We start from the raw sequence: 20,549 nt of genomic DNA, 5'->3' as shown, positions 1-20,549 counted from the left end.
GGTTTGAAGGGCAAACTATGAAGGGCTGAATGAGCCAAGTTAAGTTCCCTCAAAGTGGAATATGCAGGGAAGGAATCTGTGCAACAACCTGCACAATAGCCATAAATAGGAGATGAAAGACCAAAGTTGTCTCAAACACATCATTCAGGGTCAGATGCTAATCCAGACCAGACCAGCCAGGATGTATCCCACGGTGTACTTCCTAGAATGGAATTTCCTAACCTTGATCCACACAAAGGGATTCCTGGGTGCAAAGGTAGACTTTGTGAGAAGTTGACTTGTTAGCCTTTAGGAGGGTAGGGATGACTGAATCTGATAGGCCCCTGTCCCTCAGGACCAGGACCTCAAGAGCCATGCCATTAAAGCCAGCGACCAAGAAGCAAGATGCTGAAACAGTCCCTAGGATAGAAGGTTAAGACATCTAGGAGGGCCCATGGAGTGTCTGCAAGGATTCTAAATAGGTTATAATATCACCACTGCCCATTAACGTGCCAGTTAGGTGCAAGGAGTACGGCTGAAATTACCTCCATTTTGATCCCGTGAAGCTGACATGCCAGGAACTGTGAAGGAGGATAAACATAGATCAGATTGAACTGATGCCATGGAATCACCAGAGCATCCACTGTGAAGGGGCAGAGGTACCTGGAGAAAAATCTGTCAAGTTTGTTGATGAATATGGACGCCAGAAGGTCCATGTCTGGGATCCCCTATTTTCGGCAAAGCGATTGGAAAACCTCCAGGTGGAGAGCCCATTACCCAAGACTAAAAGTCAGATACTGGTCCACACCAGACTGAAGAATGAACAGGATGCATGCCACAGAATATTTTTTTTAGGATGAAAATACCTAACTAACTGGCTGAGAAAGTCTGACTACCTATCTTCCATGCCTGGGATGTGGACAGCAGATAGGGCAGGAACGTGCAGTTCTGTCTAAGTGAGAATTATGTCTGCTACTGTTAGAGAGGTTCAACTTCTGGTTCCTCCTTGATGGCTGATGAAGGCCACTACGAGATCACCTTACCAATGGATTCTGGTCGGGTGACCTCACAGCTGAGAGATCCAACATTGCAGGGACAACTAAATTGCCCTAAGTTCCAAGATGCTGAAGGCAAGACAAGCTTCCTCTGATAAGCAAGGCCTCTGCAATGAGAGGGCACCAAGGACTCCTCCCCAGCTCCAGCTGGCATCAGTTGTAGGAACTTTCCATGTCTTTGGAGGGGGAAGGGTTTCTCTGACTTCGGTGTCAGGTTAGAAAATTAGCACATCAAAGAGGTCAGACACATGTGGCAATCCTAGGACCATGTCTGTTTGTCCCACAATGCCTAATTGTTTAGTTGCAATGATCTGGAGTGAAACTGGGCAAAACGCACTGCTTTAAAGGAGGCTACCATTAGGGGCAAGACCCTCATGTAGGCATGATTTGGAGGCAGAACCTGGGACCAAATGGCCCAGGTATGTGAGCAAAAAGACAGATGTTTGACCCAGGACAGGAAGATCCTGGACATTTCTATATCAAATGTTAGGCCCAGATACTTTAACTTCCAAAGATTCAGAAGCCATTCAAATCTCTGTAGTCCGCACTATGTACTATGCATTGGCTAACATGGCTGTGGAGGATCCATCCTCCAAAAGGAGACTGCCCAGGTATCTCATAACATGTATCTTTTGAGGGTGGTACAGAGCTAGGGCCAGAAGCAAGAACCTAGGCGAAGTCCCACTGTGAAACGGACTAGCCAAAGAGAAGAGAAACAAAAAAGCAATGTTGAAAGCCCACAACAAAACAGATAGGGCTGAATAGAGCAAAGATGGGAACGTAAATACACATCCTTGATGTCTACATAGGCCAGAAGGTTCTCAGGAAGAAAATCTGAACTTGCAAGAACAGGTTGAGCGTTTTCTGATCCGGAATGGACCTCCATTTGCCTTTGAAACTAAACACAGGTTCAAATAAAAACCCTGACTTCGAGGCTAGGGTTCATGGCCCCCTGAGAGAGGGCCCCCCTTAATTGGAAAAATGGCTTGAAGGTCCAAGTCTTCTAAGGAAAATGTGCTACAAGCTTGGACTTGGAGCTTGATACTGGACGGGGACAAAATAAACTTTTACTGTGCTCAGGAATTTAAAATCTACCTGCAGAAGCACAAGCTTTTTTCTACTGGCAGAGAGTATTTCCTCCTTCTTTAATGTACTTGTCCAAAGAAGTACCAAACAGAAGAGCTCCTCAAAGGGCATCCTGCTAAGGCACTGGTTGCAAAGAAGCTCTGCTGACCAGCATTTGCGCATTAAGGATCCAGGCCACAGGATCAACAGGTAAAATCTCCAGATGGTGGTGAATGGAAGAAGAAAGAATGGAGCTAAAGTTTTGTGTTATGCATCTAGTCCAGACAGCCAGGGTCTGACACGTGTCCACGGAGGCACAAAAGCCTTAAAAGATAGCTTCCAACCTGTTGTCCACCTGTAACGCTCCGGCGTTTGTTTAGTGAAATGGATATGCAGCTGCAGATGATAGAAATAGTAATGCATAGATAGCAACAGTCTTTAGTATACAAGAGTAGATAGTGCAAGTTGATAGGAAGGAATCCCCTGCTGGGTACTTATCACTAGTTGGTTTTAGAGAGATGAGGGGTCCGGTAATGAGGAGAAGGATCGGTAGCGAGATACAGGATCCGTAGCGAGATACAGGAAATAGCTGGAGGCTTCGGCAGCGTCAGACAAGGCTGTGTAACAAGCGGTTTGTACGAACACCTTGTGAGTGAAAACCGGCGATTGAAATAGCCACTCAGAGCGGCGCCTAGTGATGACGTCACGAGATTTAAAGGGACAGGTAGCTATATGCGGAAGAATTGGGCTGGAAGGGTACCGAAGCTACCAGAATCTTACACCACCATGTCCCAGAAACTGGAATAAACTTCACAAGATTTATTAAAGTCTTGTTAAGACAAGAAAAGGCTACAGGGACTATCCACTTCAGAAGAAGACCCTCCTCAATAGGCTATTGCTAAGTAAAAACTAAAGGAGAGGCAAGAATACAGGATGGGCTTCTAAGATCGAGTGGATCGAGAAGGTCCAAGCAGCACCCAGATTTGGGAAATTTTAAGGACCCCATGCTAGAGACCTTTGAGAAAATAGATCCAGAGTGCTCTAATGCTAAATACAGCATGGGCAATCTTCCTCTGATATCTCCACCTCAGGTAGCGTGTCATCCGCAGGACCAAAGTCTCAGACAACTTAGGAGGACAGACAGAAGGGGATCATTTGTGACCCCTGCCATCTACGGCCACGTATAGGACAGAGATTTTACCGATAAAAGTCAGACATGGTAGCAGTAAACTCCTCTTTACATAAGAGGAAGGGTGTGTGGCAGAATTCCCAGATAAAGGTAGAGAATCACATGCTAAGGTTAGCATCTACGTAGGATCCGGTACCCAAAGTGATATTACAAGCCAGCCCTGCATGTTCTTTCAGGTGGGGCCTGGGTACAGTCCCACAAGGCTCAGCTGAGAAGTAATTTGATCCAGGAAGCTTCTGAAGGGAAGCTGATGTGGCTGCGGTGCAGCCAAGAACCTGAGAAAAAAACTCAACAAAAAAGAGTTAAGTGTATCTCAGTAGAGAGAAAAGGTATATCACCTAAGGAAACTAACAAAAAACTGAGGCTTGTTGGGAGTGGTAGGGGGTTAAATAGAGGATGTACCTGCAGATTTTTTTTTTTGCCAGTTTCCAATCACCTGAAGGTAGCTGCATATATAACCCATGGTACAGAATACGTTCCTCCCTTCCCTGTTAGAGTGCACATTGTTTGTGCTTCACTAGCTTTTTAGCAATAGGTATCTGTTTCTCAGATTTGCAAGGCTGCAACCTAGTCGTTTGTTAACAGAAGGTATAGCCAAAGTTTTTCTTGGCCATACTTCTCTTGTGGTTTACAGGACTGCACGTACTTTTTCTCTGCTGTGACCCAGAACTAGCTTATAGTGGGCTGTTGTCCGCTGTCAGCTGACATGGCAAAGCCACTCCAGGCTGTAAAGGGGGCAGGGTCAGGATCCTTCCAGAGCCTGATGCTCCAGTGAGCACTGGAGGAGCAGAGGAGCAGAGAAGACAGCGGTGAATGACAGTCCCTGGTCTCCGCTCAGAGTGGACTGAGAACTTAGCGATCAGCGGTCACATGATTGCTCAGTTCTTGGGCTTAGAGCTAATGTGGGAAGTTGTAGAATCAGACCGATGCTGCAGCACAGAAGTATAGATGTTTGTTTTTTATACATCTCAAATCTCTTCTTTAAGTTGTACTCTACAATGAAGAAACTGAATTTTGACCTGCCAGTAAACGCTGTTACCTGAAGTCAAGGCACAGGTACCGCCTCTCTCTGTTCTTGATTATCTCCCTATACCTTGCTACAAAACTGAGGTTTGCTGGAAGCATGAGGGATTTATAGGCGATGTGGCTGCAGCTTTTTTTTTTTTTGCCAGTGTCCAATTATCTGGAGGTAGCTGAACGGTGAAGACTAAAACCCTGTGTCTTCTACTGTACGATGAAGAGGTTTTTTTTTTTTTTTTTTTTTACATACTTCTCTTTTTCAGAAGTTTTCAGGCTGGTCACATGACACTCTGGACCACTCTACCTCTATTTTCTATGAATGAAGGGCACATGGTGACATCCATTCAATAATATTATGTCTTCACTCTTCGGGGTTTAATGATGCTGGGCAACATTCAACCCAGAAGACTGAGGCCATCTTGTGGCAGAATAGAAGTACTGTGTGTGGACAATTCTGAGCACTGCAGCCTGAGCAGCTTTTTAGTTTTAGAAAAATAAAATTTACCCTGCCTGGGCCATATTTTGAGGGGAAGAAAAGAAAAGCCTGCAAATGGCCTCTAAGAAGTCCACAATACAGGGGAATTTTTGAGCTTTAACAAAATAAAAAATAAAAAAACAAAAACAAACACACAAGTACACTGGTATACCTTAAAGATTAAATAAAATAAATAATGATTTTATGAAAATATAGTCACTGAAGAAACTACTTATCTTCTGGACTTGCTAGAACCTCCAATTACATCAGTTTTAATAATGGCTTTTTGGATGCTATCCTGATGTTGTTTAAAATATGATAATCTTTCACAGTTAAAGGGAAAATACAAGTTGTCAGATGTTTTATGCTGTGGAATGGATCCAGATCTGAAAAGAAAGCACTAGCTAATGGCATTATAGCCACCAGCAAAAATATGTTCAGTCTGGGCATGCTGGAAGGCCTCTTGCTGAACCCTTTCCTGCCCAGCTGCACACTTGAATTTTCTGATTCTAAATGCCAAAAATTTATGGGCAGAGGAAAATACCAGTAATAATGGTAAATGTGCCTACAAAAGAAGAAAAAAAATGCATTCTTTGTATTCTCATTTTTTTGCAGTGAAAGACATTGTATATAAACTACCCATCAACAATACATTGACATGAAAGACACTCATTTTAACCTGAAAAGACTTTAAACAGGAATGACATAAATTAGTAATTTTTACAGCATAGGAATATCGGCTGATCTATGTTTTTGGCAGGAAAGCTAACATTAGGTTTAGGCCTGCTATAAATCCAGAGAACAAGCCGTAACTAGGGGATTGTAAAGTATGTACAGAACCAAAGTACAGCAGTAAGTCACTACACACTGTATAATTTGAAGAATAGTAGAACCACCAAATTTAAGAACCTTGCACTAGCTTACATTTACCTCCACTATACCTCCAGATAGACTATGATCTGAATATACCTTGCTGCTGTAACCTGCCACAATCAGGCCTACTCAGTTATACAGCAAGCATTTTGGTTATGCAGTACACATTCTTTGGAAAACAAAAAGGAACTAAGCCTCAACGGGGTCAATTCACTAGTGTTTACTGCATAAATTATCGCATGTGGTAAATTAAGTCCAATTCACAAAAAAAACAAAAAAAACGATTATGCAGTATTTACAGGAAAAAAAAAGTGCCGGTATACAAAGCATAAAAAGCTCTTAAGTCCAGTTCACAAACGGACCAGAGAATAAAAAATACGTGAAAATTACCACCAGGGTTTTGTTGGCGGTATCACATGCGGTATTTGTCAAAAACCAGCCTGGGGGTCAGGGGACTCCCAGCCAGTTTTTTGACAAATAGCTGGTTGGTAAGGAGCAGGCCGGGAAGCCAGCCGCCACGTCCTTAACAATAGCTGATTGTAAAAAATTAATAAATAAATAAATAAATAAAGCATGCCGACAATTAAAAACGATGAAACAAAAAAACAGCGTGGGGCCCCCAAGGGTCTGGTATGGGTTTTAAGGAGAACTCCATGCCAAGATTAAAACAAAAGACGAATTTTGATTTAGTATAAGTTATAGTCTTTTGACTAAAATGCCATTTTAGTTTTAGTCCCATTTTAGTCATTTGCAAATGTTTTAGTTTTTGTCATATTTTAGTCGACTAAAATCTCCAGTACATTTTAGTCAAATAAAATAATTTTAGTCAATTAAAACCAAATATATTTAGTTCACTTGTAATGCATTATTTAGGCATTTCTATAGAATTTCCAAACTCATTATATACTCCTGGAGTAAAAAAAATATCATATTTATGGTATTAAGGTTTGCACAAACTCACAGATATAGATTTAGCCAGTCTGAGAGGCCTGTAATGCTGCACAGTGCTCTGGACAGTGGTCTGAGGAGGCCTATAATGCACACAGTGCTCTGGGCATGGACAATCTCAAGAAGAGGCCTGTAATGCACACAGTGCTCTGGACGGTGGTTTGAGAAAGCCTGTAAAGCTGCACAGTGTTCTGGACGGTGGTCTGAGGAGGCCTGTAATGCTGCACAGTGCTCTGGACGGAGGTCTGAGGAGGCCTATAATGCACACAGTGCTTTGAGCATTGACAATCTCAAGAAGAGGCCTGTAATGCACACAGTGCTCTGGACAGAGATTTGAGGAAGCCTGTAAAGCTGCACAGTGTTCTGGATGGTGGTCTGAGGAGGCCTGTAATGCTGCACAGTGCTGTGGATGGTGGTCTGAGGGGGAGTCTGTAATGCACAGTGCTCTGGGATGGTGTTCTTATTCTGTGAGGTCTGTAATGCTGCATAGTGCCGGATCTGGATGGTGGTCTCAGGTCTGAGGGATGACCTGTAGTGCACAGTGCTCTGGATGACGGTGGTCAGAGGAGGCCTGTAATGCACACACAGTGCTACGGACAGACAGTGGTCTGAGGGGAGGCATGTAATTGTAATGTGCACACTCAAAGTGCTCTCTGCTCTGGACAGTCGTCGGGAGGCCTGTAATGCACAGCGCTGCTCTGGATGGTAGTCACCAGGAGTGGGACTCTCGTTGAGAGGCCTGTAATGCACAGTGCTGCTCTGGACAATCGTCTAAGGACTCGGAGGCCTGTAATGCTGGCTGCACATTTGATTGTTTGCTGGGAGCAGAAGCAGGTGGAGCTCCAAGGAAAGAGGAAGTTCGCCCCTGCCTTACATTTTTTATTTCGTGATGATTTTCGTCAGTGGATGAAAATGTGGTTTACTTTTCGTTTCGCTTTCATCACTGTAAAAAGGCCACTGAAAGGCCACAATGAAAATTTTGACGAAAATGTTTACGTTGACGAAATTAACACTGTTTACCACATGCTGTATCTTACTGCATTTTATTTGCCGTTATATAACTCTTAGTAAATCGACCCAAACGTTTTTGAAATAATTCTCAAAATGAAACTCTCCAGAAAAGTGTATTCTCTAGGCCCCAATAAATATGCTGCTTTGGTTTACACCTGCTATCCTTAAAGGAAGAAAGCTTTTTTTAAAAAAAAAAATAGGGGTTTGCATTCATATTCCCAAAATTTAAATATACAGTATAACCAAGCAGCTTATATTACAATAGTCAGAAGTATAAGCATTCATTCTTTTAATAAACCTGTCCTCCTCATAGTAATAAGGGTGCAGCGCCCTAATATAGCAACAACAAATTGAAGTGGTTCTAAAGGCTCAAGGTTTTTTATTTTCATGCATTCTATACTAACCTGAGTCGCATCGCGATCCAGCGATGTACACGAGAGCCTCAGCTCTCTAGGGGCTCTCCTTATTGGCAGCAGCAAGCTATGGCTGCTGTCAATTAGAGCCAGTGATCCAATGAGGAGAGGGGGCAGGGCCAAGCCACAGCTCTGTGAATAGACACAAAGAGCATCGGCTCAGGAGCTAGCCTGCTTGGGTGCTGGGGAGGGACCCCAGAATAGGAGGATTGGGGCTGCTCTGTACAAAACCACTGCATAGAGCAGGTAAGTAGGACATGTTTGTTTTTTTTTTGTTTGTTTTTTTAAGAAAAAAAACGTACCTTTAATATCACTTTAAGTAATCAAGTAAAAACAAATTTAAAAAATCCACTATAAATCATGTGCATAAAAACGTAAAAGCAAAAATCACACACAAAAAATGCATACGTGTTCACTCACTTATTAGATTCTTTGGTTTTGGTTTATGCAGTACTGGCATATTGAAGGTGCGTTTATATTTTTTAATTACTTTATTCCTAATAAATTACATTATATTACAGTACATCATCCTTGTGCCTGGTGTTCTGTGTGCAAGTCCACACATTTGTGGTCATGCCTGTTTCACAGGATACCAGCGCTTGGTATCCGTGACATTGGTATATTAAAGTTTTAAAATAATAGACTTCCTGGCTGGATCACCAGGGGCCTATGAAGAGAAAAGCCTAAAAAAAAAAAAAAAAACATAGTTCTATGCCAAATGTCTATGTGTTCTATGAATCTAGAAGTTATAGTGATTTTTGTAAATATTTGAAACTTGCAATAAGCAAAGATCGTACAAAAAAAGGAAAACCAACGCAGCTACCACATTTAGGAATCGGTATAATATATTTATTTTTGGGATTTATTGCTGTTTAGGTAAAAAATATTTCCAACCACAATAATGTATACTGTTGTCTGCTTCACACAAAAGTACATAAAGACCAGCATGTTAATGCGGTAGTAAGCTCCTTTTGTTTATACTGACCCACAGGTAAGCCTATGATAAGCCTTACCTGAAGGTAGAGTAAATATCTCCTAAACGTGTGGCAGCCAGTGATCATCACTGGCGCTTGCACACTGTGCTCACAATGGATAGCATGTTGTCTGGAGAGAGCTGTGCCACGGCTGTGACTCCTACGTGCATGCACGGGAATGATGTCAATGGTGTGGAATGGTGCCCATCAGTGCCCCCTCATCGTCGCACATCAGTGAAGGAGAAAAATTACTTATTTACAAAATTTATTGACAGAAAATAAGAAAAACTTTTTTTTTTTTTTTTTTTTTTTTTTCAAAAAATTTTCTGTCCTTTTCCTTTTTAGTAAAAAATAAAAAACCCAGTGGTGGCTAAATACCACCAAAATAAAGCTCTATTTGTGTGAAAGAAATTATAAAAATTAAATTTGGGTACAGTGTAGCATGACCACGCAACTGTCATCTAAAGTGTGACAGCGCTAAAAGCTGAAAATTGGCCTGGGCAGGAAGGGGGTGAAAATGCCCGGTATTGAAGTGCTTAATCAAAAGCTTACCTTAAGGGAAAATTATACTGGTCATTAAAAAAATCCAGATGTCTGTGAATGTTTGTTGCCATCCACAAACCTAAGCACTGTTACCTAACCCAGAGCTTGACAAATTTGCCTGAAATCTAGGAGCCAGCTAAAAAAGTTAGGAGCCAGTTTTATTTTTTTTAAACAAACAACCAAGCTTTATTTCCAAAAAATAACATACTAAATTTACACATAAAGAAGACTAGAACCCCACTCTCCTCTATAGCGCAATCGGATGCAAACAGACTGTCTGTCTGTTTCCATCCAATGCCATCTCTTCCGATCCACGGGATGGACAGAAAATAGAACCACCATCCGTCTGTTTTTGGCGGACAGGATCAGATGGCGGCAGATTACCGCTCCATAGAGGTGACTGAAGGGTCCGATCAGGTCTGCCTGAAAAACTGACAGGTGGACCTGATCAGACAGCCTGTGTGAAAGGGGCCTTCGGCTGTGTGGCTGTGGCATGGCGATGAGGAGAAAAAAAAAATATATATATATTAATCATTTAAAAAATAGAAAATAATAACAATATTCCCTGACCACTTACCTTTAAGCAAAGGTAAGTGGACAGGGAGATGAAGCCTGCAAAAACTTCCCTCTCATCTCCTCTTGGGAAGGAAATGGACAGGCATTGAGGACAGGCAGGGGAAACAGAGCCCTTAGTGACTGCTTGTCAAACTCCCGGCCACCACAAGCAAGAGGGCGCCAGTTCCCCATTCTCTCACTGAAGAAGGCAGAAAAGCCGTGGCCTCAATTATCGGATGGTGCGGTAGTCCGTGCCACCGGGGAGTGGGTGGGGGGTATGCAAAAGGGACAGGACACCTCCTGCAGTGCACCCCTAGTGCCAGGTCACTAATTCTAGTCGCCAATGCGACCTGGCGCCCGGGGTTTGTCGAGCCCTGACCTAAAAGTGAACATCAGTGTACATCTATGGTCATCGTAAGGAAAGGAAGCAAAATAAAACAACAAAAAAAAACACAACACATGTTATATTTAAGTTACATTACAGCAAGAACACATTTATAAATTACTTACAATGTGTGACTCCAGCCAACGTTTGGTAGAAAGTTGGAGTGTCACTGTCATCGGTAAGTGTAACAAATACTCCTCCAGATAGTAACCACCGAGAAAATGTGAAAGCATCTTTATTTTGTAGAAGCCAATTTCTAAATTTTTCATAGTTCACCTTTTCACCCTAAAAAATGATAGTAAAAAAATACATTCCAGTTATACAATTACAAACATTATCATAAAATAAACAAAAAGTATAATTTTCATAAAGATTTCAAGCATAATCTCACCAAGCATTTTCAGTTACTATGGTAATGTTTACCAAAAAATAAACCTGTTAATTTTGCCAATACTCTTTTAACTGAAATTGCAGACAGCTCAAAATACTCCGCCCCAGTCTACCCATCCCCTGCTACAAGGACTGATGGGTGCTTGCTCCAGGCAGTCTGTGATCCATGCACATAATTCCAACAAACACAAAGGAAGAAACAGCCTTCCTTCTTAAGTAAATTTTACAATTAGGCTCCTAGCAGAGTGAAACGTATGAAAAGAGCAGGTGAAAGAGACTTGTATTGTACTATATCCTTAACGTTTACTCTGGACTTTAAAAAGAAGAGCTGCTTCTTTTTTGCTTGTTTAATTAAAAAAAGTAAGATGTTCTCTTGATAGCCCACTTCCTCTGCTACCAACGTGTACTTTTCCATGGCTCCCCCATCAACCTGTACAGGTGCCAGAGTAACATGATTTGTGTCAGCTCAATATCAGAACTTACATGGGGATAACAACAGTCTTCCAACCCCATCTGACTGCACTCAAGTCTAAAGATTGGCTGATCCGGAAACCAGGCAATGCAGTATAGGAGAAAAGGGTCATGCGTTTCCCTATACTGAAAAGTACTGGGATTTTCACTGGGCTCCAGCTAGTAAACCGGGTCGAGGGGATAGCAAGTATCTTTACTAGAGGGAGAATACCATCCAATAAAATTTGCCCAGAAATATTTAGGTGATCAGGTTTTCTTCAACGAAGGCCAGTCCTCAAAAGTAGGCATCAAAAGGTGCCAGCTTGCACCTACACACTTTTGTGTACATTTTTAAAGTCTCTTTAAATCAGAAAAATGCCTGAATTTCAGACAAAGACTTCCAGGATAACTACAAAACAAACTGTAGCTTTAAACCAAAACTTATGCTGTAGATGACTTGTATCTTGTATCTCTCAGGGGCTGCAGCCTTATTCCGCAACACAATTTTAAATACCATCCAAATGAAAAGGTATTTAGTCAGATGATGTCACACTTCCCACTGTTGCCTGCAAATACTCATTCCTCCACAGGTATCCAGACCTTCAGCTAACAAACTGCAGCCGCATTTTCCCTTACAAGTCTCCCGACATTTGGATAACAAACTGCCTTCTGTTACAGTCCAATATTTTAAAGTTAGATTAATCAATCCAGAACACCTGCTGCCATTTTTCTGCATTGGAGTTCTTGTTTATTAGTACACAGGCACATCGCTTGGCCTTGTTTCCACATCGTATGGCTTCTTGGCTGCAATTCTTTCATAAACACCAGTAGAGCACTACTGCACAGACTTCTCCGGATTTTAGATGGGTGTGTACCAGGATCCCACTGGTCTCTTCCAAGCCTGAGCTTATGGCGTTTCCTGGACAACTTCGGATTCTGATTTTAAAGCTTTCTCAGCAGCATTTATTTTATATATATATATATATATATATATATATATATATACATATACATACATACATACACACACACACACACACACGAGAGAGAGAGAGAGAGAGAGAAATAGACAGACATGTTTATCCCACTAGCGCCTATATAAAGTTGTGGTGTCAAATACCACTAACATCAATGACCTATAAAATAGGACATATCTTGTATTTTGCCCAGTGAAGGTGCCCAAAAATATATTAAAATAAGGTATAAGATCACTTCAGATGAAAGTCAGAGAATATATTTTCCACTGAATTGGGAGACTCCATTAACGGGGCATTACATGGTAACAAAATGTTAGTTTCTCTTTAAATGACTGATATGATTTTCCCTAAAAGGTGGTGGAGGTGTCTGGCAGCTGGTCACCCTACTGCCTTCATAAGATAAAAGACAAGCTTAGCTAAGGTGAGTATTCATGTATATACATGCCAGCTAGCAGAAAAGCCTAAAGTTTATGTCGCTCTCTCATCTGCTCTTAAGCATTTAATATTGACTGAGGCTTTGGCATTGTGTGACTTCCTTTGAAATCACACAATTTCAAAGCCGCATGCCAGTGTGACTTCGGGTGTGATTTGAAAGACATCTGTGCGGCTTCATACACAGATATCTATGCAAGTCGCACCCGAAATCGTGAAATGTAAAGCAAGAACTACTTTTTCAAATCGGAGCCGCACCGCAAAGTTGGTGTCGCACTGATTTGAACAGAGAAATTGCCAGCAATAGGATGCGACGTGTCATGCGATTTGACCAGTCAATGTGAACGGGGGCTTAATGTATGTGGTCTACCACAGGATTCTGGCATTATTATACATCCTAAAGTGTAAATGAAACTCTTAATAACATGTTAAATGTAGGAGCTGCACAAGTTCCCTGCTCCAGCATTTTAAACAACGTATCCAAGAACATTAGCAACGCACAACAATTTCCACTTTAGAAGTCAGAGAGTTTCCTCTGAAATTGTTGCACCATTCTGCATGCCAGAAACCCCCAGCTGAGTCAAAGCTAGAGCTATCCCTTAAACCTCATGGTGCCTGTTGACCAGAGAGTTCTAGCTCTCACATAGCAGGGTTCGTGTCAGGCCTCTGCTTTCACGCAGAAAGGAAGTGTCCTCCTCTGCAGCATGGAGGCAGGTGACAGGCTTTTCTAGAAAAAAATGAACTTATTAACTTAGAAAACCTGATGTTTTCATACCCCTTCAATATATTGAACAGATTTAAATTGGGCTTTAAAAGCAAGCATGTGCTTAGCTATTATTCTAAAATCTTCATATTTGGGCCTATGTGTATGTATTACCAAAAAACAGGACATACACAGAGTTTATGATTTGCAAAATATTAAAACAGGCTTATATAACAAGGCAAAAAAACTCATAAGAAATTGGACATCTGATTATATTTGCTGTCCAAGTGTGCACAGTATTCATAGTGACTTCAGTGACAGACGAAAGGTGAAATTTGATTGACTGATAAAGGCTGCTGAACAATAAGTACTCATAGAGTTATTAAAAAAGACAGATTTGTTCAATATTCTATCATTTGAAATATTTGATGTGAACTGTAACTTTATTGCCGAGGTTTCCACATGGCTCTCCTTGACAGTTTCCTTATCCAACTGTAAATCAATTAGGTGACATTTTTCCAGCAATTTCAACAAATAAATGAAAGGTCATGTCTGATGGAGGCAAGCGATAATTACACGGCTCTGAACCGTGGTTTGGAAATTATCAAGACTGTTTGTCCTAAAGCTTGGGGGAAAAAGACTACAATTATCTCACATAAGTTTAGCTTAAAAAGTTTTGAAATTCAAATTGCAGTGTGTGTCAGAGATATTATGTACACACAGAAAACAAACCAATTAGTCTATACATCACTTGTGAAGTTGTATACATAATGAAGAGAATAGGATTTTGGTTTCAGGAGATATTCAATAATTAAATGGTATGCGTTCATTAAGACAACAAATCAACTTGTGAAGGCTAGTTTAAATCCCATGTAGTTCATTGAGTTTTTTTTTTTTTTTGCATCAAAAACGTATGGAAAGTGGGTTATACAGTGGGAAAAAAAATGATTTGATCTCTGCAGATTTTGTTCGTCCGCTTACAATGAATGAAGAAAATGAAGAGTCTATAATTTTTTTCATAGGTGTATTGCAAATAATAGAAACAGAATATCAACCAAAAATCCATAAGAAACACATGATACAAATGTTATAAACTGAGTTGCAGTTCAGTGAGTAAAATAAGTATTTGATCCCCAAGAAAAACATGACTTAGTACTTGGTGGAGAAACCCTTGTTTGCAAGCACAGAGGTAAGACTTTTTTGTAGTTGGTTACTAGGTTTGCACACATCTCAGGAGGGATTTTGATCCACTCTTCTTTACGGATCTTCTCTAAATCCTTAAGGTTTTTTGGCTGTTACTTGGCAATTCGAAGTTACGGCTCCCTCCATAAATTTTCTATAGGGTTAAGTTAAGGTCTGGGGACTGGCTAGGCCACTCCATGACCTTAATGTGCTTATTCTTGAGCCACTCCTTTTTTGCCTTGGTGGTATGTTTTGGGCCATTGTCATGCTGGAAGACCCATCCACAACCCATCCACAATCCATCGTCAGTGTTCTGGCTGAAAAAAGAGGGTTCTCATCCAAGATTTTACAATACATGGCCCAGTCCACTAGCCCCTCATTGCAGCAAAGTCAGCCTGTACCTTTAGCAGAGAAACAGCTCCAAAGCATAATGTTTCCACCTCTGTGCTTGACTGTAGGGATGGTGTCTTAGTGAGCATTTTTCTTTCTCCAAACACGGCGAGTCGAGGTAATGCCAAAGAGCTCAATTTTGGTCTCATCTGACCACAGCACTTTCTCCCAATCCTTCTCGGAATAATTTACAAGTTCATTGGCAAACTTGACAACCCTGTACATGTGCCTTTCTTGAGGAGACACATGTACGCCTTGCAGGCGCTGCAGGATTTTAATCCATGGTGACGTATTGTGTTACCAATGGTTTGTTTGGTGACTGTGGTCCCAACTGCCTTGAGATCATTCACAAGCTCCTCCTGTGTAGTTGTGGGCTGATCCCTCACTTTTATCATGATCATCCTTACCCCATGAGGCAAAATCTTGCATGGAGCTCCAGACTAGGGGAGATGTATGGTTATTCTGTATTTCTTCCATTTGCGAATAATCACTCCAACATTTGTCTCCTTCTCACCAAGCTTCTTGCTGATGGTCTTGTAGCCCATTTCAGCCTTGTGCAGGTCTACAATCTTGTCCCTGACGTTCTTTGACAGCTCTTTGGTCTTGCCCATGATGGTGAGGTTTGAGTGGAAGAAAGAGATTCAGTGGACAGGTGTTTACGAGTTGTCGTTAGGAGAACCTTCTCAAAATGACAGGACTAATTTTTGTACACATGAGCACATACTGTAGCAAGTCTGTGGGAGCCAGAATTATTTTTAGTTGGTAGGAGATCAAATACTTATTTTACTCACTGAACTGCCACTCAATCTAGAACATTTGTATCATGTGTTTTCTCTGAATTTCTGATGGTTATTCTGTCTCTATCATTTAAAATACACATATGATAACAATTATAGACCCTTCATTTTTTTTTTTTTTTTGGAAATGGGCAAACGTACAAAATCTGCAGGGGGTAAAATCGTTTTTTTTCCCCACTGTATAACCTACTTTCCATGTGTTTTTGATGCAAAAAGAAAAAACGCAATAGACTTCATGTGGTGTGAACTATCCCTTACAGTTAATTTATTGACTTAATGAACCACTGTATGGTTTCCAATGGCATAGTTCATACCAGTGCGGTAAGTTCCAGGGCATTCCAGAAATTAAATATAGAACATGCTGGCATTTTTCCTGCACTGGAACGAGGTAAAAAGCATCAAAATTCACTAGAATGCATCAAATACGCACCAGACACCAGTACAGTGGGGAAAAAAAACAGGAAAAAAGAAAAACAGCATCTGAAATGCATCTGGAAAAATGTAAAAAACGCATAAAAAATGCACTGGGACGTGCTAAAATCATATGGAACGGTTTTGGAGTGTGTTTTTGTGGTGTGAACCAGCACTGAATTCCAGTCATCTTCATGTTATATAGATTGTGACTGATGGGGAAAAGCACAATGCCCTTCATAAAAAAAGTAGCTTTGTAAATCATTTCTTGCTTATTTTAGTCAGGTAACTGCACAATTGCATATTAGTAGTTTATATTTTTAGAAAAAAAGTTTGAACTGTAGTCTTCTATTCACATACTTTCCAATGACTAAAACATCTATTCTAAAAAGGCTGTTCATAGAGTTCAATATCTCAAGCTGGACTGAATGGCGTATTCCAGAGGCTACTTCCTTATAAGATAGTTTAATCAGATAGCAGCCACAAGGCAATGCTTTAACCCACAGTTTCCTAAAAGTCTGTTGCCATGTATTAAATATTTATAAAACAAAGACAGTATACATATAGTAAAACAATTTAAAATAGTTTAAAACATATTTAAATATATACAGTATTGTGCAAAAGTTTTAGGCATCTTTGATATGCTGTAAAGGGAGAATGCTTTAAAAATAATCAAATTAATAAAAATAATTATGAATTAGGAACCTACATAGCGCATAAACAGAAGAAAAAAACATTTTTCACAGTCTTTATTGAAAGCTGTATAGACCCTAAAATTATCAAACTATAGTATTAAAAATAAATCAAAACAAACTAAACAAAAATGTTTTACACTTTTATGCATTTGTAAGCATATAATAAAAAAGTGCACAGAGATTTTATTTAAACAGTGCACTGGATGAAATATATATACATACACATATATATATATATATATATATATATATATATATATATATATATATATATATATATATATATATACATACATATACACACTGTATATTCTAAAGAAAATGATAAAAAATACAAAATTTGCTTTCCAGAATGCTTTTTTTTTTTTTTTTTGGGGTGGGGGGGTTTGACGACTTATATTTTTCAGGTGTATGCACGATACAATATATAACATTTTGACATGTTTGCCAATCATCTGTTTGTTAAAATCATTTCCTTTTGTTAATATTTTTCTTGTCTTTTTATATTAACACACACACATTATAAATACATTTTTCCCTTTTTTATAAGTGATTACATTCCTTCTGTTCTCAGCTGTATAAGAGCTAGGGGGAGGAGAAGCAGCAGCACATTGAGCTTTCCAGTGAATGGCTGTGCAGTGGAGGCATGTCAGGGCAAGTTTGATCATTGGAAGAGAGCACACTGAGTTCCTAGCTAGATAACTGACCACAGTGTGCTCTCCTGCCTAGTGAGGTCAGTTTTTAATAGGAAAGCAAGGGAACTAGCAGGAAAACCAAGTATTTCACACAAAGGAAGCAATACAAAGAGAACAGAATACTTTCTCATACAAGTACATGGTACAGCAGGCACATATCAGGAAAATTAAATGTTGGAGTAACAAACACTTTAAGTTATAAGAAGTTTTCCTACCCTGCATCCTACATTTGGTATGAATTTCAGGCTTGTATGGTATTCACCTCTAGACATTATTAGAAAATATGAATGTAAAATCTTTACATACCTCAGCAAAACAGTTTTTAACGGATATTGGAACTTCTCCGTCCACAACACTAAGCATACTCTCCATATCTTCCCGTACAACATAGCTACCGGACTCATTTGAAAACAGGCTAAAAATGTCTATAAAACAGAACAAAAACAAATTATTGAAACACCTCTGAAAGACACAATACATAGAAGATTAACCTAAAGGGTTGTTCTCTTTTGCCATACAGTAAATCTCTATTAGAGACCTTTCAATAGCCCCATTTTTCAATTAAATTAGTAATAATATGTTTTAGCTGGTAATGCAATACTGCTCTATGATTGCACATAAGTCGGAATTCTACCAGTCCATAAAGGCAAAAACTTGGGGGAATAATAACCCTACTGTTATTTGGTGAAAAATACATGACTTGCAAATGAAAATGCTGGGTTGCTTAGCTTCTTCCAGCCCAAAACTCAACACTCCACAGTATGATGCTCCATGCTGGGGATACTTAAAGAAGAACTTTAGGGCTAGTTCACACCACGTACGTGTTCCAGTGCTTTTTTTTTTTTTTCTGCATCCAAAACACAAAGAATGTAGGTTACATGGTTTTCAATGGCATAGTTAACACCAGTGCTTGCGTTCCGGTTTCAGAAAAAAAAATAAAGTAGAACATGTTGCATTTTTCCTGCACAGAATTGTACTGGAACTGTACTGCCATATGACACATCAAAAACGCACCGGAACGCAGGTATATAGCTATAGTCGATCACAGATCAGCATCACCAACCACATCTCTGATTCTTCAGTAGACTCTTCATGAGTCATCCCTTCCTGTTCTGCAGATCCAGGGAATCCCTGTGTTTCAAAGATGATCATTGGTGATGCTTCAGAGATGTGGTTGGTGATGATCAGATTGTAGTGATATTTGATGATATGCTACCTGTTCGACCGTTCTCAGAGGAGAGGTGCCCTCTTTGACGATTTGGATATCACAGGCATATAAAGCATGATTGACTCCGTACATATGGTATGGGCGTTTGCGGCCCCCCCATTTCCATGGTGGTGGTTCATAGGAGAGGGTGGTGTTTTATGGACTAATATGAGATCTTTATTTGGAAGAGGACTTTGATCAATCACTGTGGTGTCATCACTTTGGACTACAGATTTCTTATTTTAAATGTTTATATTTATATTCGTTGCATTCATATTCACTTTAAAGCACTGCACTGTTGTTATTCTCCCTTACTACACCATCTGAGGGCTGCCCACTTAATGTCATGCTTACCTTTAGCCCGACCAACTGATCCTCATTGTGCAGCCCCACTGCAAGCCACACAAATATTCCTTAGAAAAGTAGTCCCTTTCTAATGCACACACGTGCTGCAGCACCATTATTTTTTTAGAAAAGTCGCACTCTGAACAACTGCTTGAGGCGAATAAATAGGGCGATAACGCATTATAGAATGGTAATTTTTCAGACGAAAGGCTCTTCAGCTTGGAGTAGGACCGCATCGTAAAGACCAGCAAAGTGTGACTTAACCTTTTATTCCAAGGAGAAAAACAAAAGTAGCCGTAGCTCCCTAAAAAGTTTTCGCTACAGTGGGGCTTTTGTAGGATAAGTCACCTTTTATAAAAAAAAAAAAAAAAAACACAACAACAATAAATTCACATCTTCTTGCAGGTAAAAAAATGTGCATTTATTATTAATTTTACTAGGAGCCTGGGAAGCATTGCACCCGTGATCCGCTATGCAGGACTCCTGCAGACTTGTCAGTGTATCTGTCTGCTCATACCTTATATGGGCAGGCAGATACAGTATACACTGACAGGAAGATAAAATGAACTACCAGAGTGCTCAACATCACCCTGGTAGTTCATTGAGAGCGACAAGCCCACAGCTGCGAAGGCTGTTGGTACTTGTAGTTTCCCATTAACAGAATGTTTTGGGTTTTTTTTTTTTTAAATAGTGACGGGGGGGGGGGGGGGGAGAGATACCCCGCTTGCTAAGCCCTAAAAAAGCACTGAAAAAACTTAGCCTTATTTGTTTGTCACCTACCTAAAGTCTATGCAAAAAAATAAAATTCTCACAGGGTGACAACTCGGCAGAGAGCTGTCATCCTGCTGAAGGTAGCTGAAAATCACTGCATCCACTGTGAGGAACAAAACCTAGGAAAAACTATACAAGAGTGGGCTCTAATGCTTTAAACAAAAAATTGTGTGCTATTACCATTGTAGAATATATTGCAGATATACAGAAGTTGTATGACAAATCAAAGGAATTTTGACTTGGCAGTAAATTACATATCTTGGAGTGTAGTACAGGACAAATGCAAAGTATTCATAGACCCTGGTCTATAGGCTTGTATCTTTTGGTGAAGGCAAAATGACTGGCAAAGTTTTTAAGTAAACACCCCTCCCCTTTAACTCAGTCCCACTCTGAGTTCTATGTGTTGTAGCAAGCAATGCAGAGTAACCAAGGAACAGAAGGGAGGGTGGTGGCCTGTGTCCTGTACTAGTAAGTTTAAATTCTTCTCATCCTAATCATACAGTACAGGACACAGGCATAGTATTCATGAAGACTGGGATATCCCCAAGAAATGAATAAGAAGGGTTGGCTACAATAGGCAAACGAGGCCTGTGCCTGCCAAGAGGCAGGGCCAACAGCC

General features: G+C 40.3%; 1 protein-coding gene across 2 annotated transcripts in view; it reads right to left on the bottom strand.

Moving 5' to 3' along the window:
- Positions 1-20,549, bottom strand: part of USP32 (ubiquitin specific peptidase 32) — a 781,032-nt gene that overhangs the window by 220,981 nt on the left and 539,502 nt on the right. For both annotated transcript variants that reach the window (XM_082245728.1, XM_082245729.1), the window contains 2 exons: positions 17,914-18,032; positions 10,611-10,770 (listed from right to left, as the gene is read on the bottom strand). In XM_082245728.1, coding sequence (XP_082101854.1) covers positions 10,611-10,770; positions 17,914-18,032 — 279 coding nt within the window. The remainder of the gene's footprint in view (positions 1-10,610; positions 10,771-17,913; positions 18,033-20,549) is intronic.

Source organism: Pelophylax lessonae (genome assembly GCF_965119305.1).
Source record: "Pelophylax lessonae genome assembly, chromosome: 2".
NCBI lineage: Eukaryota > Metazoa > Chordata > Amphibia > Anura > Ranidae > Pelophylax > Pelophylax lessonae.
This window is presented reverse-complemented; position numbering and strand designations above follow the sequence as displayed.